Raw genomic sequence first — 24,183 nt, 5'->3', positions numbered from 1 at the left:
CTGCTGAAGTCTGAGTGCCACGGGGCCCCGGACAAGAAGAGCCCGATGACGGGGAACAACAACGAGGTGCTCAGGTGGGTTCCACACTACACACAATACACACACTCACACACTACACCACACACACACACACAGACTACTAATAACTGTGTGTGTGTGTGTGTGCGTGTGTGTGCGTGCTTGTGCGCGCGTGTGTGTGTGTGTGTGTGTGCATGCTTGTGCGCGTGTGTGTGTGTGTGTGTGTGTGTGTGTGTGTGTGTGTGTGTGTGTGTGTGTGTGTGTGTGTGTGTGTGTGTGCGTGCTTGTGTGTGTGTGTGCGTGTGTGTGTGCGTGCTTGTGTGTCAGGTACCTGATGAACGTGACGTTCGAGGGCCGCAATCTGTCGTTCAGTGAGGACGGCTATCAGATGCACCCTAAGCTGGTGATCATCCTGCTGGATAAGGAGCGGCAGTGGGACAGAGTAAGACACACCCGAACATCCCCTGAGCTCTGAGGAGTCTGTGCTGATCTTCATCATCATCATCACCATCATCATCTTCATCCAGTGGACTCATGGCTCAAAGTGTGTGTTTAGCAGATGCGCATGCCTGTCTGTCTCTGTGAAGGAGGTGTGTGTGTGCGTGTGTGTGTGTGTGTGTGTGTGTGTGTGTGTGTGTGTGTGTACTGGTTTGGGTGGTTCACCAGGACACAGATATGATGGGTATACTGCATTTCAATGATGAGGGGGTTTATGGGGACCTGTCTTGTGTTCTTGTAATTCGACATGTTTAAGGGGCTGTGATGCGCATGCTTTATTCATGCATAGAGTAGCTCCTCCCCTTAATAAAAGCAGCCAATAGTGTTTGTTTTCCTCACAGCTCTGCCAGTGGGAGTGTTTGAGCTCAATTGCATCAAATGAACAGCCAATGAGAATAAGGGGGTGGGGCTTGTCAGACACTAGAGAGCATTTGATTGGTCAGATGATTAGATGAGAGAGAGTTGTATGAGCAGACGACAGAAACAATCACCAATGTGTTCATGAGGGAGAGACGGGGAGGGGCTTATAATCTGTTTTTTACTGTGTGAAAGACATTACACCCATGAAGAGTCCTCAGAAACCACCAATACCAGTGTGCCTGTGTGTCTGTATATTTGTGCATGTGTGTTTGAGCTTATTTGTCTGTGTACACTCGGCGGCCACTTTATTAGGTACACCTCACTAGTACCGGGTCGGACCTCTTTCACCTTCAGATCTGCTTTAATCCTCGATGTCAGAGATTCATCAAGCTACTGGAAATATTCCTCAGAGGTTTTGCTCCATATTGTCATGATAGCATCACACAGTTGCTGCAGATTTGTCGGCTGCACATCCATGATGCCAATCTCCCGTTCCACCACATCCCAAAGCTGCTCTATTGGATTGAGCTCTGGTGACTGTGGAGGCCATTTGAGTACAGTGAACTCATCGTCATGTTCACCAGTCTGAGATGATTGAGCTTTATGACATGCTGCGTTATCCTGCTGGAAGTAGCCATCAGAAGATGGAGACACTGTGCTCATAAAGGGATGGACATGGTCAGCAGCAATACTCAGGTAGGCTGTGGCGTTGATGCTCAATTGGTACTAATGGACCCAAAGAAAATCTCCCCCACACCATTACACCACCACCACCAGCCTGAACCGCTGATACAAGGCAGGATGATCCATGCTTTCATGTTGTCTGAGCCGAGCATCTGAATGTGTCAGCAGAAATGGAGACTCATCAGAGCAGCAACGTTTCTCCAATCTTCTATTGTCCAGTTTTGGTGAGTCTGTGTGAATTGTAGCCTCAGTTTCCTGTTCTTAGCTGACAGGAGCGGCACCCGGTGTGCTCTTCTGCTGCTGTAGCCCATCCGCCTCAAGGTTGGACGTGTTGTGTGTTCAGAGATGCTCTTCTGCAGAGCTCGGTTGTAGCGAGTGCTTATTTGAGTTACTGTTGCCTTTCTATCAGCTGGAACCAGTCTGGCCATTCTCCTCTGACCTCTGGCCTCATCAACAAGTCATTTGCGCCCACAGAACTGCCGCTCACTGGATATTTCCTCTTTGTCGGAGCATTCTCTGTAAACCCTAGAGATGGTTGTGTGTGAAAATCCCAGTAGATCAGCAGTTTCTGAAATACTCAGAGCAGCCCGTCTGGTAGCAGCAACCATGCCACGATCAAAGTCTCTTAAATCCCCTTTCTTCCCCATTCTGATGCTCACTCTGACCTGCAGCAGATCCTCTTGACCATGTCTGCATGCTGAAATGCAGTGAGCTGCTGCCATGTGATTGGCTGATTAGACATCTATGTTAATGAGCAGTTGGACAGGTGTACCTAATAAAGTGGCCGGTGAGTTTATGTGTGTGTGTTTGCGTATGCTATAAAATATCTGCTTTGTCTGCTGGTAAATTATATCTGACACAAGCTACTATGATCCATCAGCTGAGTGACGTCTGCTTCTCTAGTGTTTATTGGGAATTATTTCTCACAAGTGAGCCTAAATACAATGTTAAAGTGTGTGTGTGTGTGTGTTTGTGTGTGTTTGTGTGTGTGTGTGTGCGCGTGTGTGTGTGTGTTTGTGTGTGTGCGCGTGTGTGTGTGTGTGTGTGCGCACAGGTGGGTAAGTGGGAGAACGGCTCTCTCTCCATGAAGTATCACGTGTGGCCGAGGTTTGAGCTGTACTCTGGGCCGGAGGCTCGTGAGGACGATCATCTGTCCATCGTGACGCTGGAGGAGGCGCCGTTTGTCATCGTGGAGGACGTGGACCCGCTGAGCGGAACCTGCATGAGGAACACCGTACCCTGCCGGAAGCAGCTCAAAGCCCTGTATGAGCACAGAATACACACACACACACACACACACACACACACACACACACACACTACAACACACACCACAAACAGCTGATGCCGCAACACACACACACACACACACCACAGCTGACCAACACAGCCAGACACTAGCATTAGCACATTAGCAGTATAGCTAATATCTGTAGCGCAGAGGAGTGTACTACAGTGATCACACACACACACACACACACACACACACATACAGGTACTGACGCAGATGTGTGTGTGTGTGTGTGTGTGCTCCAGCAATCAGACGCAGGACTCGGCCGTCTACATCAAGCGCTGCTGTAAAGGGTTCTGCATCGACATCCTCAAGAAGATCGCCAAGAACGTCAAGTTCACCTACGACCTCTACCTGGTGACCAACGGCAAACACGGCAAGAAGATCAACGGCACCTGGAACGGCATGGTGGGAGAGGTACGAGAGTGTGTGTGTGTGTGTGATCTTCACTATCTGCTGCAGGCCTCTGTAAACACACAGCAGATCTGGTGTCCCCATTTAGGGTTGTGTGTGTGTGTGTGTGTGTGTGTGTGTGTGTGTGTGTGTGTGTGTGTGTGTGTGCGCGTGTGTGTGTGTGTGCGCGTGTGTGTGTGTGTGTCTTTATTCTTAAAAATATGCATGGTTTCAATCTGCTTTTCTCACATCCCATCATCACACACACACACACACACACACACACACACACACACACTCTCTGTCGTGCCCCAGTTTAGTCATGTGAAGTGGAGTTCAGGTATTTAGAGCTAAATTTACCAACACAGAGAGAGAGACAGACGGAGAGAGAGACAGCTTGATAACCCACTTACTGTCTGTTGTTGATCTAGAATCTCTCTCACACACACACACACACACACACACACTGCTGCACGTCTTCAGATCTCCTCATGTCAGTGTCTGGACTGTAGATGAAGCTGCTGTGTGTGTGTGTGTGATATATTTATGACATGTGATAAAGGTATCTGACACACACACACACACACACACACACACACACACACACACACACACACACACACACACACTGCTCTCTATAAGTTGGTCAGTGTGGAGGCTGGAGCTGGAGCGCCGTATCGTCACACACGTTCAGCAGTGTGTTGTTGTGTAAGTGTGATGTTGTTATCTGCTGTAATGTATTCGCTAATTAATTATGCAGTGATTTGCATACACTCTACATAATCTGATCATCAGCTAACGGCAGATCTGAGGTCAGAATATCCACTGAGTAAAGGTGTGGTGTGTCGCATTGTGGAGGTTTTGTCAGAAATGGTCATGCAGGTGTGTGTGTGTGTGTGCGTGTGTGTGTGTGTGTGTGTGTGTGTGTCTGCAGGTGGTGCTGAAGAACGCTCATATGGCCGTGGGCTCTCTGACTATAAACGAGGAGCGCTCAGAGGTCATCGACTTCTCTGTTCCCTTCATCGAGACCGGCATCAGTGTGATGGTGTCCAGGAGCAACGGCACTGTCTCACCCTCCGCTTTCCTGGGTGAGACTGACTATCTATCTGTCTGTCTATCTATCTATCTATCTATCTATCTCTCTCTTTGTCTCTCTGTCTGTCCGTCTGCCTGTCTTCTGTAAATGACCTGTCTGTCTGTCTGTCTCTGTGTGTCGTGTCCGGCAGAGCCCTTCAGCGCAGACGTGTGGATCATGATGTTTGTGATGCTGCTGCTGGTCTCCGCCATCGCCGTCTTCATCTTCGAGTACTTCAGTCCTGTGGGCTATAACCGCTGTCTGGCAGACGGCAGAGGTCAGTCTGAGTACACTCTCAGTATAGAGCTCTGACCCCCGCAGACCCCAGTGCTGACCCACAGAGTGTTCAGGGGTCACAGGAGGGAGAGCAGTGTTCAGCTCAGTGTGTTGTGTTGATGCTGTACGCTCCAGGTTCATGAGGAGCAGCATCTACTGCAGTCTGAGCGCTCTCTGTGACCTGAGCTCAGTGCTGTGTAGATGACCAACAGCAGCAGATAGAGAGTGTTTCTCTCTTCACCGTCAGCACTGATGAACAGACTGCTCTCCTTGAGTGTGACCTGTGTGTGTGTGTGTGTGTGTGTGTGTGTGTGTGCTCAGAGGCCGGCGGGCCCTCCTTCACCATCGGGAAGGCCATCTGGCTGCTGTGGGGTCTGGTCTTCAATAACTCTGTGCCGGTGCAGAACCCCAGAGGAACCACCAGCAAGATCATGGTCTCCGTCTGGGCCTTCTTCGCTGTGATCTTCCTGGCCAGCTACACCGCTAACCTGGCTGCGTTCATGATCCAGGAGGAGTACGTGGACCAGGTGTCCGGCCTCAGCGACAAGAAGGTGCATCAGTAGACCATCGAGAATGTGAAGCTCATGATTCTCTACAGCAGGGGTCACCAATCTCAGTCCTGGAGGTCCGGTGCCCTGCAGGGTTTAGCTCCAACTTGCCTCAACACACCTGCCTGGGTGTTTCAACTAGTAAGAGCTTGATTAGCTGTTCAGGTGTGTTTGATTAGGGCTGGAGGTAAACTCTGCAGGACACCAGACCTCCAGGAACAAGTTTGGTGACCCCTGCTCTACAGTCAGCAGTGCGGTTCAGTACAGGACGGTTCAGTACCATAGTGAGCCGCACCGCTCCGCTGGCTGGAGATGGGCCATTCGTTTGTTTGCTCACTCTGTGTTTGGTCTTCAGTTTCAGAATCCCAATGATTTCTCTCCTCCGTTTCGCTTCGGGACGGTCCCGAACGGCAGCACCGAGAGGAACATCCGCAATAACTACAGAGACATGCACTCCTACATGGTGAAGTTCCACCAGCGCAACGTGGTCGAAGCCCTGGAGAGCCTGAAGACAGGGTGAGACTCCAGACACATATTCCCCAAAACACACACACACTCACTGAGGGTTCTGAACGCATGTGTGTGTTTAACCACAGAAAGCTCGACGCGTTCATCTATGACGCAGCGGTGCTGAACTACATGGCAGGCCGAGATGAGGGCTGCAAACTGGTGACCATCGGCTCCGGGAAGGTGTTCGCCTCCACCGGATACGGCATCGCCATCCAGAAGGACTCGGGCTGGAAGAGACAGGTGGACCTGGCCATCCTGCAGCTATTCGGAGACGGTAAACACAGACACACACACATGCAGACGCACAGACAGACGCTAGTCCGGTGATTCTGCCGGTGTGTGAAGAGTGTGTTCCCATGCACAGCTGCTCTCGCTGAGTCACTCACAGCAGATCTGCCAAGCGCTTTACTAGCGGAACACAAGCAGGCATCCCTGCGCTAGCACACAAACACAAGTCATCTTCAGTCCTACAGCGCCTTTACCATGTAGACTGTGTCAGAGCAGATCACACAGATGAGCAGAAGAGAGCCGTGATGTTTCAGGAGAATACTGCAGAGGTCAGGCAGGAGAGCAGTGTGTGCTCAGGCTCATGTCACAGGTCACTGCCACTGTCACAATTGGATTGAGATTATGGCTGTATTGTGTCTACCAGCAGTGTTGAGCTCACAAACACAGCCAATCTGCAGTTTATAAAGGAGCGCTGCATCCCATCATGCTCACTGTGTGTGTGTGTGTGTGTGTGTGTGTTTGTGTGCTGTAGGTGAGATGGAGGAGCTGGAGGCTCTCTGGCTGACGGGGATCTGCCATCATGAGAAGAATGAGGTGATGAGCAGCCAGCTGGACGTGGACAATATGGCGGGTGTGTTCTACATGCTGGGCGCCGCCATGGCCCTGTCCCTCATCACCTTCATCGCGGAGCACGTCTTCTACTGGCACATGCGCTTCTGCTTCATGGGTGTGTGCTCGGGGAAACCAGGCTTCACCTTCACCATCAGCAGGGTAAATCTGCCGCTAACACACTCGCAGAACACACAGCACAGTAATGCAGCGTGGAGAACAGTAGCCAACATCTGAAGAGGATCCAAACACCTTGAAGACCAGAATGGGGGTCGTTCTGTAGATGTAGGACATCTTTAATGAAAGGCGATGATCCTCTTTAAATGTTGGCTACTGTGTAGTTTCTGGAGATGATACTGACACGCTTCTCTCTCTCTGCCTCTCTCAGGAGATTTATAGCTGTATTCATGGAGTTGAGATTGAAGACAAGAGTTCTGCGCTGAATTCTCCCTCCGCCACCATGAACAACACACACTCCAACATCCTGCGTCTGCTGCGCACCGCCAAGAACATGGCGTCTCTCTCCGGGGTCAACGGCTCTCCGCACAGTGCACTGGACTTCATCCGCCGTGAGTCTTCAGTGTATGACATTAGTGAGCACCGCCGCAGCCTAGCCGGACACTCGGACTGCAAAGCGCCATACCTGCCTGACGACAACATGTTCAGCGACTACATCAGCGAGGTGGAGCGCACCTTTGGGAACCTGCATTTGAAGGACAGCAACTTATACCAGGACCACTACCTGCACCACCATGGCGGCTCTGCCCTGGGGTTAGCGGGCCCCCTGCCCAACCGGCCCCTTAGCCTGGGCTCCAGCAGCTCTCTGGAGGGTGGCATGTTTGACTGTGAGAGCCTGGGTGGTGGCGTGGCCCCAATATTCACCACGCAGCCGCGCTCTGCCCTGACCCACAGGAACATGAGCAAATTTGACCTGCTGCAGAGCCAGACTCCTCCGTCAGGCCCGGGCCTAAAGCAGGGGCTGGCTGACCTGTACGGGAAGTTCTCCTTTAAAGGTGGAGCGTCCAGTTCAGGGTACATCGCAGGGCATGACCGGTACTGCGGTGGAGCCGATGACGGAAACATCCGCTCGGACGTGTCCGATATTTCCACTCACACAGTCACCTACGGCAATCTAGAGGGCAATGCTAAAAAACGAAAGCAGTACAGAGACAGCCTGAAGAAGAGGCCCGCGTCTGCAAAGTCCCGACGCGAACTTGATGAGATCGAGATGGGTCACCACCGCCGCCGCCAGCACCACCACCATCACCACCACGGCCACCGCTCCGCCTCACCTCCATCCGAGCGCAAACGTGCCGGTGTCAGCTCCACCTCATACCTGCTACAGGACAAGGAGAGCCTCAAGGATTTCTACTTGGACCAGTTCCGGCCCAAAGAAGGTGTCCCACAGTGGGAGCATGTGGATTTGACAGATGGGCCGGGCGGCGGCGGTGGAGGAAACTGCACCAGCCTGGTGTCTGTGGACGAGTTCCTGAAGAGCAAACCTAAGAAGCTGGACAGCCGGAGCGGCAGCGGAAGTGGTGAGTGGGAGTGCCGGAGCTGTCGAGCCAGCAGTGCGGGCAGCAAACCCACAGCCCTGCACGGGGGCGCCATCCTGCACACGGGCAGCACAGCCTACGGTGGCGGCTGTGGGGCATCAGGAGGGGTGGGCAGCAGCCGGCCTAGCTCTGCCACCTGCATGCGCTGTGACGCCTGCAAGAAGTCAGGAAACCTGTACGACATCAGCGAGGACAGTAATCACCTGCTGGAGCAGCTCAGCAGCAGCCGAGGGCAGACGCCGGCTCAGCGCCGCAGGGCATTCAGTGGGAAACCGCTGCGCCGCCAGCATTCCTATGACACCTTTGTTGACCTGCAGAGGGAAGAGTTAGGCGGGATCGGTGTCCCGCTGGGGTTCGGCGGACCAGCAGCGTTGCCTCCGCCACGCAGCGTCAGCCTCAAAGAGCGGGAGCGCTGCATGGACGCCTCCAGCCCCTTCGCACACATATTCGAGCATCCGGCGGGTCCCGAGCAGGACACAGAGCAGGACCCGCTGTTCTACGGGAAGGGCTCAGGGTTCGGGTTGTACCGAGCGGGAGAGAGCACACCCCACCGCCGCTCCTTCGGGGACAGGGACCCACGAGAGCGGGGACTCATGGAGGGGCCCGCGCACTCCCTATCCAAATCCCTCTACCCCGACCGCACCAACCACAACCCCTTCATCCCCACCTTTGGAGACGACCAGTGTCTGCTGCACGGAGGCAAGTCCTACTACGTGAACACGCCGCAGCACAGCGGCCCCGCAGGAGTCATGTCCAGCCTGGCGCCGCGCTTCCCTGCGGAGCTGTGCATGGGGAACCACCACACCAGCAAGCTCAGCCTCGGGCCCCCGCGGCCCTTCAACGGCAGCAACGGACACGTGTACGAGAAACTGTCCAGCATCGAGTCTGACGTGTGAGAATCAGAGAAAGACGGAGCATTCTGTTTGCTCTCCAGATTTTAGCAGAACACGCAGAACTTGAGAGAATTGAAATGTCATTTCCTGTGAAGTTCATGTTTACACCAGTGTCTTCATCTCGGCGAGCTGGTGGGAACAAGAGCAGGTCCATCTGCCGAGCGCAAGAACAGCGGAGCAGATGGCCACTTCACCTCCATCCTACACTCCTCTGTGAAGATACAATCACGAACACCTAATTAATGCTTTCTGTTGAAACAGGGTAATAACTGTACCTCAGAGACTGACTGCCGATCTGATCTGATCTGAGACGGGTTTGCTCTGCTCAAGAGGCCTTCGCTGAGATGTGAATGTGATGATCAATCCAGTCTCCGCATCAGCCTAACGTTTCCATGGCAACAGCCTCTCCCATGCTCTTTACTGCCATGAAACACGCGTGCATTAGTGAAAGTGCACAAGCCTCTGCTGAGTTTTATGGCTTCATTTATATTCAAGTCTCCACTGCCGTGATGTTTCATATATCCCACAGAACAGCTGGTGTCACGTGACTCTGTGAGCAGGCGAAGGCTGAGAGAGCGGCGTTCGGCTCTGTAAATACACTTCTCTTTATATAAGGTCGACCTTTAATAGAGCTTTTTCAGCTACTACGAGTAACCAAAATAAAGACAAAAACAGAACAAAAACATATGCAAATTTAGCCAGCGTTATGATCCATAAGTGATATTTTAAGCGCTAGTTTGCTTTTAAACTCATATTAACGACTTAATTCTGATAGTTTAGCGCCTTCTAAGCCGCCGCTTGTCCTTTATTCGTCTGAGCAGAGCTGCGCCGCCCCCTGCTGGACATGTTTAGTTTAATCTCCATTAGTTTGCTAAGTTTCTCTGGTTTATTGGTCTGGTCGTCTTCTAGAAGGCTTCCAGACTCTCTCACTCGTTTACTTCGCTACACCAGCGAGGACGCGCCTGAGACCCAATGTTTATGTATTTAAAGCTGTAAACCTCTTCAACCGAGTAGGCATGGGCCAGTTTTATAAGCTTCAGACGGTGTGATGATCTTGGATAACAACATCAGGGTTTACAGTACTGTGATTACTGCTCTACACTATGCTCTTTTAAAAAACAAAGAGACTGCAGTTATTAATATGAAGATCGCTAAAACTGAACTGTAAAACACTAAAAGCAAATCACACCTAGGAGAGATGAGCTTAATGCTGTTTATTTTTAATAACTCTAAGTTTAAATGTTGGAATGTTCTAAATGAATAGGGCATAGGGAATAGAACACAGCCAGGAACTCTGTTTCTAACTGCAGCTCTAGAGGTGTAGCTGCAAGCACACAAGTTTATGATGCAGTTTGATCATGTTCATTGGAGTGATGGATTTGGGAAACGTCAAATTAATGAACTATGTTTGTAATGACGGAACTTGCGACTTTAATTGGCTAACGATGGTTTTTGGAAATGTACCCCTAGACATGTGCCGGTATAAGATTCTGACGGCATGATAACCTTAATATTAACAGAACATTTGATATTGTCAGAATATTGACGGAAACCTTAATATTGACGGAATATTGACGGAACATTTAATATTGACGGAATATTGACGGAAACCTTAATATTGACGGAACATTGACGGAAACCTTAATATAGACGGAATATTGATGGAACATTTAATATTGACGGAATATTGACGGAAACCTTAATACAGAGGGAATATTGACGGAACATTTAATATTGACGGAATATTGACAGAAACCTTAATATAGACGGAATATTGACGGAATATTTAATATTGACGGAATATTGACGGAAACCTTATTATAGACGGAATATTGACGGAACATTTAATATTGACGGAATATTGACGGAACATTTAATATTGACAGAATATTGACAGAAACCTTAATATAGACGGAATATTGACGGAATATTTAATATTGACGGAATATTGACGGAAACCTTATTATAGACGGAATATTGACGGAACATTTAATATTGACGGAATATTGACGGAATATTTAATATTGACGGAATATTGACGGAAACCTTATTATAGACGGAATATTGACGGAACATTTAATATTGACGGAATATTGACGGAATATTTAATATTGACGGAATATTGACGGAAACCTTATTATAGACGGAATATTGACGGAACATTTAATATTGACGGAATATTGACGGAACATTTAATATTGACAGAATATTGATGGAAACCTTAATATAGACGGAATATTGACGGAACATTTAATATTGACGGAATATTGACGGAAACTTTAATACAGAGGGAATATTGACGGAACATTTAATATTGACGGAATATTTACGGAAACCTTAATATAGAGGGAATATTGATGGAACATTTAATATTGACAGAATATTGACGGAAACCTTAATATTGACAGAATATTTAATATTGACGAAATATTGACGGGAACCTTAATATTGACGGAATATTGACAGTTTAAAATCTTGACTTTTCTAAACCTTGGTAAAGCTTGAAAACGGTCATCTCCCTTATGCCTCAAACCGAGACGCATTCACGATAAGTGCGTCTGTGGGAATGTTTACAAGTGAAGGTTTCAACTAATAAACGAGTCCTCAAAGGTGTAGCTAAGTAAACACACACACACACACGCAGTGAGTGTGTGTCTCGATCAGGGCTTTTTCACCCTTTCTAAGGACTGACTGACTTTGTAAAGCTAATTAGTGAGCTGATATCGTGTGCTGTTTTTACTGGTGAAGCTATCGCGAGGTGCGTCCACCGCTCATCTCCTCTCGTCTCCTTTTCTGTTCACACCATTATTATTATTATTATTACTCCTACTATTATTACTACTACTACGATTATTATTATCATCACAGTGTTTAGGGTGTGTGTTCTTCTCGTACGTTGAAGCTGACGGTGCTAATGTTGCCGTGCTAGCGCGCAGTAATCTATGTTTGAGTTTTTCCTGAAATCCTATATACTTTAGATCCACTTACACACACACACACACACACACACAAACACACACACACGAACACACACACACACGCATACACACACTCACACACACACACACACACACACACACACTCCTCCACGGACGCCATGCTTCTAGCTTGAGCTCTATATGCTTGACAGCACATCTGTTGTGTTGATAGAGGATAGCTGTAGTTATGATTTCCTAGCGTATCACTGCGTATATAAGCGAGCGTAGTGTTCTGTTGACTACTATATTCTCATTACTCTTAGGTAAGTATAGCTGCTGGAGGGATTCTACAGTAAGAGACGCCCTGGTGTCGTCGTCCTCCACTTGGGTTCCGACTCCATCCGTCCTCGTTTCCTCCACAGAATCAGTGAATGTGTGCTTCATGAGGGCTGATCAAAGAGTGAGTGTGTGTGTGCGTGTGTGTGTGTGTGTGTGTGCGCGAGACAGTGACTTCTATGTTAATTACTCTTGTTGCTATGGCACTGCCATGGTGTTACGATGCTGTTCCCATGGCGACTGCAGTGTGCGAGGATGCGGGCTGAATGAGTGAATTGTTTCACTATGGAATAAGAACTACGTCCCCACTTTGATATGTTCACGATTTATACGTCATTTACATCTCTGAAGCCAGTCCACATGTACAGATTGTGTATATATATATAATGACGAGAGAATTCCTCCTTTTCTATGAGCACACGAACACAAACCTCTGGGAGACTTGAACAGTGAGGATGAGGAGGATGAGGAGGATGAGGATGGTGGATCACAATTCTTACACATGCTGAATAAAGCCAATTAAACAAGCACACGGCTGCCCGTCTGTCTCCCTGTGTGTGTGTGTGTGTGTGTGTGTGTGTGTGTGTGTGTGTGTGTGTGTGTGTGTGTGTGTGTGTGTGTGTGTGTGTGTGTGTGTGTGTGTGTGTGTGTGTGTGTGTGTGTGCGCGTGTGTGTGTGTGTGCGCGTGTGTGTGTGTGTGTTACTGCATTGCTGCTATTCGCATCATGTGTATATCCATACTGTACTGCGCTCACCCCTACTGTATGCAGAACAGATGGCACACACACACACACACACCATGAAGAGCTCTAAGCAGTGTGCATCTCCATTGTAGACTACAGTAGGTCAGTGCGGGACCAGAGAGGCCACTGGTGTGTGTGTGTGTGTGTGTGTGTGTGTGTGTGTGTGTATGTGTGCGCACAGCAATTCCTTGTATTCAGTTCACACTCACGTAGGATAGAGAGCCATATGCAATATTGATGGAGAGAGAGAGAGGAGGAGGAGGAGGAGGAGGAGGAGGGACACGGAAGGACTTCCAGGCAATAAAAGAGCACAGAGAGAGAGAGAGAGAGAGAGAGAGATGAACACACAGGGAGAGGGACAGACAGAAAGACAGACAGACACACACATACACACACACACTCAGCGAGAGCCGGTTCCGCTCCTCCTCCCCCACTCCACACACCTCCACACTCCCACAATGCAGTGTGCAGCAGCGGCGCGCTCTTATTAGCAGTCGCCTAGCAACAGCGCACACGCAGAGGGGTGAGGGCAAAATCATCTGAAGCTCCGCCCACTGCACTGACTCATGATGCAGTACACTAGACAGAACACTAAGCTTCACAGTACACTAGACTTCACAGTACACTAGACAGAACACTAAGCTTCACAGTAGACTAGACTTCACAGTACACTAAACTTCACAGTACACTAGACAGAACACTAAGCTTCACAGTAGACTAGACTTCACAGTACCCTATACTACACTAGACCAGTACACTAGATTTCACAGTACCCTAGACTACACTAGATCAGTACACTAGACTACACAGTACACTAGACTACACAGTACACTAGACTACACTAGATCAGTACACTAGACTACACAGTACACTAGACTACACTAGATCAGTACACTAGACTACACAGTACACTAGACTACACTAGATCAGTACACTAGACTTCACAATACACTAGACCACTACACTACACCAGTACACTAGATCAGCACACTAGACTACACAATACACTAAACAATATCAGTACACTAGACCAGTACGCTAGAGCACTACACTACACTAGACCACTATACCAGTACGCTAGAGCACTACACTACACTAGACCACTGCCTACACCAGTACACTAGATCAGCACACTATACTACACAGTACACTAAACTAGATCAGTACACTAGACCACTACACTACACTAGACCACTATACCAGTACGCTAGACCACTACACTAGACCACTGCCTACACCAGTACACTAGATCAGCACACTATACTACACAGTACACTAAACTAGATCAGTACACTAGACCACTACACTACACTAGACCACTATACCAGTACACTAGATCAGCTCACTATACTACACAGTACACTAAACTAGATCAGTACACTAGACCACTATACTAGACCTCTACACTACACTAGACCACTATACCAGTACACTAGATTATCACACTAGACTACACAGTACACTAAACTAGATCAGTACACTAGACCACTACACTACATTAGACCACTATACCAGTACACTAGATTATCACACTAGACTACACTAGACACTTCACTTGACTAGACTGTACCATTACTCTAGACTGCACTAGTACACTAGACTATATTAGTACACTTGAAACTAGACTACATCAGTAAGATACTACATAACACTAGTGCTCTAAACTGAACTAGTACAGTAGACTACACCAGTACACTAGATACCACACTACACAAGTGCTCTAAACTGAACTAGTACACTAGACTACACCAGTACACCAGATACCACACTACACAAGTGCTCTAAACTGAACTAGTACACTAGACTACACCAGTACACCAGATACCACACTACACAAGTGCTCTAAACTGAACTAGTACACTAGACTACACCAGTACACTAGATACCACACTACACAAGTGCTCTAAACTGAACTAGTACACTAGACTACACCAGTACACTAGATACCACACTACACAAGTGCTCTAAACTGAACTAGTACACTAGACTACACCAGTACACTAGATACCACACTACACAAGTGCTCTAAACTGAACTAGTACACTAGACTACACCAGTACACTAGATACCACACTACACAAGTGCTCTAAACTGAACTAGTACAGTAGACTACACCAGTACACTAGATACCACACTACACAAGTGCTCTAAACTGAACTAGTACAGTAGACTACACCAGTACACTAGATACCACACAACACTAGTGCTCTAAACTGAACTAGTACACTTGAATACACCAGTACACTAGATACCACACAACACTAGTGCTCTAAACTGAACTAGTACACTTGAATACACCAGTACACTAGATACCACACTACACAAGTGCTCTAAACTGAACTAGTACACTAGACTACACCAGTACACTAGATACCACACTACACAAGTGCTCTAAACTGAACTAGTACACTAGACTACACCAGTACACTAGATACCACACTACACAAGTGCTCTAAACTGAACTAGTACACTAGACTACACCAGTACACTAGATACCACACAACACTAGTGCTCTAAACTGAACTAGTACAGTAGACTACACCAGTACACTAGATACCACACAACACTAGTGCTCTAAACTGAACTAGTACACTAGACTACACCAGTACACCAGATACCACACAACACTAGTGCTCTAAACTGAACTAGTACACTAGAATACACCAGTACACTAGATACCACACTACACAAGTGCTCTAAACTGAACTAGTACACTAAAATACACCAGTACACTAGATACCACACTACACTAGTGCTCTAAACTGTACTAGTACACTAGAATACACCAGTACACTAGATACCACACTACACAAGTGCTCTAAACTGAACTAGTACACTAGAATACACCAGTACACTAGATACCACACTACACTAGTGCTCTAAACTGTACTAGTACACTAGAATACACCAGTACACTAGATACCACACTACACAAGTGCTCTAAACTGTACTAGTACACTAGATGCGTTCTGTCCGAAGTGAGCTGCGACTGGAGACTGGTGAAGATGAGAACACAGCCGCTGGTGTGAATGGGTTCTCCATCGTGACGGCAGAAGCAGCAGCTTAATATTTAATAACAGAGCAAAAGGCCAACAGGAGCACGCCGCTGCAGTCAGTGTACTGCCAATGATAACTGATAATTGATAAGTAATTATTATCAAACGATGGTCATCCAGATCATCAGATGAAACGGTTTTAAATGTTTTCATTCAGTTCAGGTGATTTAACGTCTCGTCTAGTGTCTGTTTGAGGTCATGATGTGGAGATCAGTGATGAGTTTCAGTGGGACATAATGCAGACTCTTAGAAGAGAACCGGAGCGCTAGCACACAGTGAGGGCATGACCTCTGATGTTGTGTCAGACTTCAGTTATATTGAACACATATATAGTATTGACATGATGCTTTCAGTGCATTATAACAGCTCGTCACCCAGTGATTAGCACAGTGACTGGGCTAAATTAGCGTTAAAGTGAGCGGCGTTCATCTGACAGCTCCATTAGCGACAGCACACTCCCAATGGAAATGGCCGAGCATCAGCCCAAACACACAACATCTCACTGACACTCCACGAGCTTTACAGGACAGAAGGTAAAGGCCTACAAGTCTCTGTGTGTCTGCAGTGTTGTGTGTGTGGTCATGTGCAGGTTCTGCCTAGCCAAAGACGAGGAGAGCAGACGGAGCTGTACAAGGCCTGGGTCATCATCATCATCATCATCACCAGCAGAACTGCAGTCAGACTGAAGTACACTACAGCGTCATGAGCTGCTGACGCTCACTCAGTTACAGTAACCGCATGTCTGAGAGAGTTCTGATGACTGTTAATATCCAGTGTTCGACTGTAAATTGTGACGCTACTTGCCTAACTACATTTCCCAGTAGCGTGGCGGTAGCGTCGCTACTTTATAAATCAGATAGCTTTTCAGTAGCGAAGCTATTGTATTAGTCAAGTAGCGCAGTAGCGTCCACACAAGCTACATTTACCAATCGCAGATCAATAAGTGACGGCACTGACGTTCACAGAGCTGTGAGGCCGGTGTCTAGCTAATGAAAGTAAATCCATATGATGGCGAGAGTGACGATTTCTTCCTGTTTTACGCTGATCGACAACAAAGTTTTTGGTGCGCTACTGCCACCTCTGGTGAAACTTGCTTGCTGGAAAGATGACTGAGGGAGCAGGACTCCCCGTGATCATACCTGGAGAATGTTACGATGCAATAACTAGATTTCTGCTGCTGAGCTGAAAATACTTTAGTATAAAGACTATAATGCTCATTCCTCAACATTTCCCTGTACTATAGTGTTGTAGACGTGCAGCAGCTGCTGTTGTAGGATGTTTTGTTTCAGCTGTTGTATACTCTGCTTTATTTCTGTTTAGTACAGCGTATTATTTACAGTAAATAACTGAACTGAACACTCCTGCCTCACATGTCTCGTTGACAGTTTTATTCAACACTAAAGCTGCATCCCAAACCGCACACTATACACTATACACTCATGCACTACGACCTTCTGCACTTACACACTCAGCAGGATAGTACATGTATGTAGTGGCGTCCCAAATGGCACACTAAGGGTTTTTTACTAAGCGGAAATTCAAACTGTTTCACTGATGACGTTTGACGGTTACCAAATCAGTGAAATAAACGACCGAATGATCAAATAATACCTGCCGTGAGTATAACCGCATTCACCATCGGGAGGCGCTATAATCACTCTCGTAGGAGAATTTTGCTTTCACCATGCAAAATAAATACAGTTATCCAACATGTGCGGCCGATAGCTCCAACCTTTCCGATACGTGAGCAAACCTGCGGTCGTTGAGTGTGTGAAGTGTCCATAAGTACACACTTCACTTTAGCAGCTGAATGAGTGCATCATCCGGGTAATTAAAGTGCACTTATTGTTAGAGTTTTCAGTGTGAACACACTACTTACACTATTTATACTACAAAATGGTGTAGAATAGTGCATAAGTATGCGGTTTGGGACGCAGCTTATGAAATGATTGACTTGGATTTAAGTTGCATCAATTTATAAATGAAAATTAGCTTTGATGTAGCTATACTTGTGCCATGTAGCTTTTAGCTTAGCTTGCTACATTACCCTGGCGGTAGCTTTTAGTGTAGTTAAGCTACATGGCTAATAGCTTAGCTCACTATATTTCAAGTAGCTTGTAGTGATGGGTCGTTCATGAACGATTCGTTCATTTTGAACGAATCTTCAATATGACTCGGGAACTATGAGTCCTGTCAGGGAGTGATTCGTTCATCCGCGCGTGCGCACATTTGTGCAGGTGGTATTGTTTATTTTAAGTCTAAATCACATTGGCAGAAGCCAATCATACGCGTTTAGAGCCGGAAAAAGAATTGATCCGTTCATCTCTCGAGTCCTCGAGTCATTTTGCCACATGATGAACGAATCATGGCTCCTATCGGCTCAGACTGTGCATTGATTAAGATTATATGTGACTGTCAGTGTAACGTGAATGAACCCCTGACAGACATGAAGAGGTGAGCTGAGCAGAGACAACAATACCTTCATAGACAAAAGAGCAGGTCAACACTGAAGTATCATTTTCTCCTTATATTCTATTGATGACTTATTTGTGGTGTAATTAACCTTTCAGGCTAGTTGTAGATGTGTTTGGAAGCAATTCGTAACATTTTATTAATATTTTGGCAAATTGAACCAAATGAATGAAATGACTCAAAAAAAGATTCGTTCATCTTGATGAAAGAGACTCAAAGATCCGAGTCAGTAAAATGATCCGAACTTCCCATCACTAGTAGCTTGCCCAACACTGGTAACAAGGCTAATCCTTCAGCGGAGTGATATGGAGCCAGAGAGTGACCAGCAGCCAATCAGAATCCAGCATTCAGCAGCAGACCCGTGCTGTGTGTTTCTCTATGTACATAATTTGACTAAACGCAGCATATCATCATCATCATCATCATCATCAGCTGTGTTGAGTGTAAAGATAATAAACATGACTGTGTGCTGTGTAGGATTCATGTTTGACCATATCTCCATATTCGGAAGCTCGGGTCTGTGCTTGTGTGTTTCTCTCTGTGTTCATTTCTCTGTGTTCATCTTCATTTCTGGAGTCCTCAGTGTGTGTGTGTGTGCGTGTGTGTGTGTGTGTGTGTGTGTGTGTGTGTGTGTGTGTGTGATCTCCGTTCAGCAGCAGCACGGGATCCTCCTCATGACCCAGCTCGGGTGTGTTTTTGGACAGTGGTGTCTGATATAGAGCAGAGGCGGACGCGCGGAGCTTCATGATGGTGTTGATCCGCGCATCAAATAGAGCCAGCCGCGCGGTCTGCACCCAGAGTCCGCTAATTCATCCCGAGCTGTGAATGAGCACATGCTGGACCGGGGCCCGCTGTTCCCGCCTCCCGCCTCCGCTCTCAGCACTGGCGCCCTCCGGCTGGAGAACCGGGTTGCTAGGCGACAGGTGCGCGCGCGATCCGCGAGGAATAAAGGCGGTAGGAGACTGACCTCTGCTGGCCGAGTGCAGGACTGCAGCACTGTGTGTGTGTGTGTGTGTGTGTGTGTGTGTGTGTGTGTGTGTGTGTGTGTGTGTGTGTGTGTGCGCAGTTTTCTCCATGTTCACAGCTCTCTCTCGGTGACAGATACACACATTAAAGCCTCTATTAAACACAGTAACCCTCAGTGTTTGGTCTATGGGAGCTGCACATTGAGTGCTGCACATTCTTCCCGCGCAAACATGCAACCTAATTATCAGTCCACTTCCGGTGTGATTCAGTGCCAGTGATTTGCAGCATGAGCACAGTGATGTTGCGGGCTGAAGCGTGTCTGTTCCTGTGTTATTTTATAGTGATGTGTTGTCATGAACAGCGCTGACTGTAGAACACGTGTGTTTGAGTTCTGAAGAGTTTACAACACTGTAAATAAAGAGAATAACACACAGGAAACACACAGTGAGGATTCCTGTATAGGCTCAGCTCGTTCTGTAAGTGTGTCTCCATTAATAGAGTGTGTCTCCTCTGTTCTAGCTGATGCAGATGAGTCAGGAGCTGCATCTGTCTGTCTGTGATAAACTCCATCCACCATCATCATCAGCGGCTACAGAAAGTCCTCCAGCTGCAGCATCACATCTCACAGTCCCCCTGGCGTCCTCTCAGGTCACTAAAAGCACACTTGATGCAGTCAGTCTGCGCTATTCTGCGGGGATTATTGGAATATGTGCATCTGAGCTCTCTCCTGTGTCTGTGGTGGCGCGCCGCCATCGTGTGGCCACAGCCGGAAGTGCAGCAGCAGCAGGATTTCCCACTTCCGCCTGCGGTTTCACATCCAGACTGTCTCAAATCTCAGCGAGTGCACTACAGAGGGAAGTGGGAGGGGTGGTCAGTGTTTTGTTCAGAATATCTGGCGGACTGGAGATCTGTGTTGAGTGTGTATCTGGAGTTTATGATGTGTCCATGTGCTCAAACAACCATCATCCACACCATCTGGACTCCTGGAGAGCCGCAGCTCTGCTCCACCCTGATCAAACACGGCTCATCAAGACTACTGGACTCTGTTCAGCTGCTGAGAGCTGGAGGTGTTGGAGCTGCGGCCCTCCAGGAGCTCAGTTTACACTACAGCGATCTGCTGAACGCCGGACTCTGATTGGCTGATGAGCACGTGCTGGTATTCCCAGATTAACACACAGCTAAAGTAGTTCCGGCAGGTTCTCTAGGAACTTTTCAAGGAACCACAGTGGAATGAACCACTAGCATATGTTTTACACAGTGCATGTCCTTCCAGCTGCAACCCAGCACTAGGAAACACCCATTCACTCACACACACTCATACACTACGGCAAGTGTAGTTGATCAGTTCCCCTATAGTGCATGTGTTTGGACTGTGGGGGAAACCGGAGCACCCGGAGGAAACCCACACCAACACGAGGAGAACATGCAAACTCCACACAGAAACACCAACTGACCCAGCCGAGACTCAAACCAGTGACCTGCTGTGAGGACACAGAGCTAACCACTGCGCCACCGTGCCGCTCTATCGTAGTGTAAAGTACAGTGATGGGTCGTTTTTGTTGTGTTGCCATAGCAACTGTTAACTCACAGTATTTACTATGATGACCACAGCATTTGCATAATTAATAATTAAACATTCATAAATAATAACTCACAGCAGAAACACACACACACACACACACACGCGCGCGCGCGCGTGCCCATCGGCATCAATGGGATCACTCCTGAGGGAGCAATTATCCCCCCTCTGCCATTACATATTTGCTCTATTGAGGACGTGTGTGTGTGTGCAAGTATGTGTATGTGTGTGTATGTGTGTGTGTGTGTGTGTGTGTGTGTGTGTTCATATCTTCTTTATTCATGTATGTCTGCAGACGCGTGGCCTATAAATGTGTGATTCAGTTGCTATGGAAACCATGATGGAAATAGCGCGCATCTCCACGGGAGCGGCGGCGCGCGTTATTGTTGAGCTGGCCGCGGGGGCGCGCATGACACGCGCTCTTGGAAAAAAAAACCCCAAACAACTCTCCGAATAATCGAGACTGTCATCAGCCAATCAGAGCGCTGCGTTCGTGTCTGAACACCAGTGACAAACACACACACACACACACACACACACACACACACACACACACACACACACACATGCAGTATGATCTGTTCTGACTGACCTGCTGCCTTCATAGTCATGTTTACTAGTCAACAAGTGAGCCTGAATTCACCATCATGACTCATAATGTGTAGTGTAGTTTGCTCAGTAGTGTACATTAATGTTGTGTAGTGTTCTCAGAAGTGGACTGTAGTGTCGTTAATGTAGTGCACTATACTATGCCAGCATTACACTAGATAACAATATACCAGACTACACCATTACTCTAGACTGCACTAGTACACTAGACTATATTAGTACACTAAACTACACTAGTGCTCTAAACTGCATTAGTACACTAGACTGTAGTGTCGTTAATGTAGTGTAGTGTTCTCAGTAGTGTACTGTAGTGTACATTAATATAGTGTAGTGTGTTCAGTAGTGTGCATTAGTGTAGTGTTCTCAGTAGTGTGCATTGATGTAGTGTACTGTGCTCAGTAGTGTACTGTAGTGTACATTAATGTAGTGTAGTGTTCTCAGTAGTGTGCATTAATGTAGTGTAGTGTGTTCAGTAGTGTACATTAATGTAGTGTGCTCAGTAGTGTACTGTAGTGTACATTAATGTAGTGTAGTGTTCTCAGCAGTGTACATTAATGCAGTGTAGTGTTCTCAGTAGTGTACTGTAGTGTACATTAATATAGTGTAGTGTGTTCAGTAGTGTACATTAATATAGTGTAGTGTTCTCAGTAGTGTACATTAATGTAGTGTAGTGTGTTCAGTAGTGTACATTAATGTAGTGTGCTCAGTAGTGTACTGTAGTGTACATTAATGTAGTGTAGTGTTCTCAGCAGTGTACATTAATGCAGTGTAGTGTTCTCAGTAGTGTACTGTAGTGTACATTAATATAGTGTAGTGTGTTCAGTAGTGTACATTAATATAGTGTAGTGTTCTCAGTAGTGTACATTAATGTAGTGTAGTTTTCTCAGTAGTGTACATTGATGTAGTGTACTGTGCTCAGTAGTATACTGTAGTGTACATTGATGTAGTGTAGTGTGCTCAGTAGTGTACATTAATGTAGTTTAGTGTATTCAGTAGTGTACATTAATGTAGTGTAGTGTGCTCAGTAGTGTACATTAATGTAGTTTAGTGTATTCAGTAGTGTACATTAATGTAGTGTAGTGTGCTCAGTAGTGTACATTAATGTAGTTTAGTGTGCTCAGTAGTGTACACTAATGGAATGTAGTGTGCATTAATGTAGCGCTGTGTGTAGTGTAGTGTGTTTAGTAATGCAGTGTGCTCAGTAGTGTACATTAATGTAGTGTAGTGTGTTTAGTAATGCAGTGTGCTCAGTAGTGTACATTAATGTAGTGTAGTGTGTTTAGTAATGCAGTGTGCTCAGTAGTGAACATTAATGCAGGGTTGTGGTATAGGGTGTTTATAAAGTGTAGTGTAGTGCATTGTGTAGTGTGTTCAGTAGTGTACTATGTATAGTATTGTGAGCTGTGTGTAGTGTAGTGTGTTTAGTAATGCAGTGTGCTTAGTTGTGTAGATTAATGTGGTGTAGTGTGTTCAGTAGTGTAGTGTGCTCAGTAGTGTACATTACTGTAGTGTGTGTGCTGTGTGTGTAGTGTTCAGTAGTGTAGTGTATGTTAATGTGGTGTAGTGTGTTCCGTAGTGTAGTGTGCTCCGTAGTGTTCATTACTGTATTGCTGTGTGCTCAGTAGTGAAGTGTATGTTAATGTGGTCTAGTGTGTTCAGTAGTGTAGTGTGCTCAGTAGTGTACATTACTGTAGTGTTGTGTGCTCAGTATGTAGTGCAGTGTGTTATTGTGGTGTAGTGTGTTCAGTAGTGTAGTGTGCTCAGTAGTGTACATAACTGTAGTGTGTGTGTGTGTGTGTAGTGTTCAGTAGTGTAGTGTGCTCAGTAGTGTACATAACTGTAGTGTGTGTGTGCTGTGTGTGTAGTGTTCAGTAGTGTAGTGTATGTTAATGTGGTCTAGTGTGCTCAGTAGTGTACATTACTGTAGTGTTGTGTGTTCAGTATGTAGTGTTCAGTAGTGTATGTTATTGTGGTGTAGTGTGTTCAGTAGTCTAGTGTGCTCAGTAGTGTACATTACTGTAGTGTGTGTGTTTAGTATGTAGTGTTCAGTAGTGTAGTGTTAATGTGATGTAGTGCGTTCAGTAGTGTAGTGTGCTCAGTAGTGTACATTACTGTAGTGTTGTGTGTTCAGTATGTAGTGTTCAGTAGTGTAGTGTATGTTAATGTGGTCTAGTGTGCTCAGTAGTGTACATTACTGTAGTTATGTGTGTTCAGTATGTAGTGTTCAGTAGTGTAGTGTAGTGTATGTTATTATGGTGTAGTGTGTTCAGTAGTGTAGTGTGCTCAGTAGTGTACATAACTGTAGTGTGTGTGTGCTGTGTGTGTAGTGTTCAGTAGTGTAGTGTATGTTAATGTGGTGTAGTGTGCTCAGTAGTGTACATTACTGTAGTGTTGTGTGTTCAGTATGTAGTGTTCAGTAGTGTATGTTATTGTGGTGTAGTGTGTTCAGTAGTCTAGTGTGCTCAGTAGTGTACATTAATGTATTGCTGTGTGCTCAGTAGTGTAGTGTAGTGCGGTGCTGCTGCGTGCTCGCGTCAGACGCGTGTGCGTGATGGATGCGGCGCG

At 46.8% G+C, this 24,183-nt stretch overlaps 1 protein-coding gene across 12 annotated transcripts in view; it reads left to right on the top strand.

The window, feature by feature from the left end:
• grin2ba (glutamate receptor, ionotropic, N-methyl D-aspartate 2B, genome duplicate a) overlaps positions 1 to 12,721 on the top strand; it is a 48,935-nt gene extending 36,214 nt beyond the window's left edge. For 5 of the 12 annotated variants that reach the window (XM_073943696.1, XM_073943695.1, XM_073943697.1 and 2 more), the window contains 11 exons: positions 1 to 74; positions 346 to 562; positions 2,615 to 2,823; positions 3,097 to 3,268; positions 4,179 to 4,332; positions 4,471 to 4,596; positions 4,917 to 5,146; positions 5,499 to 5,659; positions 5,740 to 5,927; positions 6,414 to 6,652; positions 6,879 to 12,721. The exon at positions 1 to 74 is cut by the window's left edge and continues 119 nt beyond it. In XM_073943696.1, the coding sequence (XP_073799797.1) occupies positions 2,645 to 2,823; positions 3,097 to 3,268; positions 4,179 to 4,332; positions 4,471 to 4,596; positions 4,917 to 5,146; positions 5,499 to 5,659; positions 5,740 to 5,927; positions 6,414 to 6,652; positions 6,879 to 8,942 (3,513 nt within the window). In that variant the 5' untranslated portion in view covers positions 1 to 74; positions 346 to 562; positions 2,615 to 2,644 and the 3' untranslated portion in view covers positions 8,943 to 12,721. Of the gene's footprint in view, positions 75 to 345; positions 609 to 2,614; positions 2,824 to 3,096; positions 3,269 to 4,178; positions 4,333 to 4,470; positions 4,597 to 4,916; positions 5,147 to 5,498; positions 5,660 to 5,739; positions 5,928 to 6,413; positions 6,653 to 6,878 lie in introns of all 12 variants that reach the window. The other 7 variants (XM_073943688.1, XM_073943687.1, XM_073943686.1 and 4 more) reach the window with 2 other exon arrangements.
• Positions 12,722 to 24,183: the final 11,462 nt, after the last annotated feature.

Source organism: Danio rerio, chromosome 3 (assembly GCF_049306965.1).
Source record: "Danio rerio strain Tuebingen ecotype United States chromosome 3, GRCz12tu, whole genome shotgun sequence".
Classification (NCBI taxonomy): Eukaryota; Metazoa; Chordata; class Actinopteri; order Cypriniformes; family Danionidae; genus Danio; species Danio rerio.
Note: the sequence above shows the minus strand (reverse complement) of the source record. Positions and strands in the feature narration are given on the sequence as shown.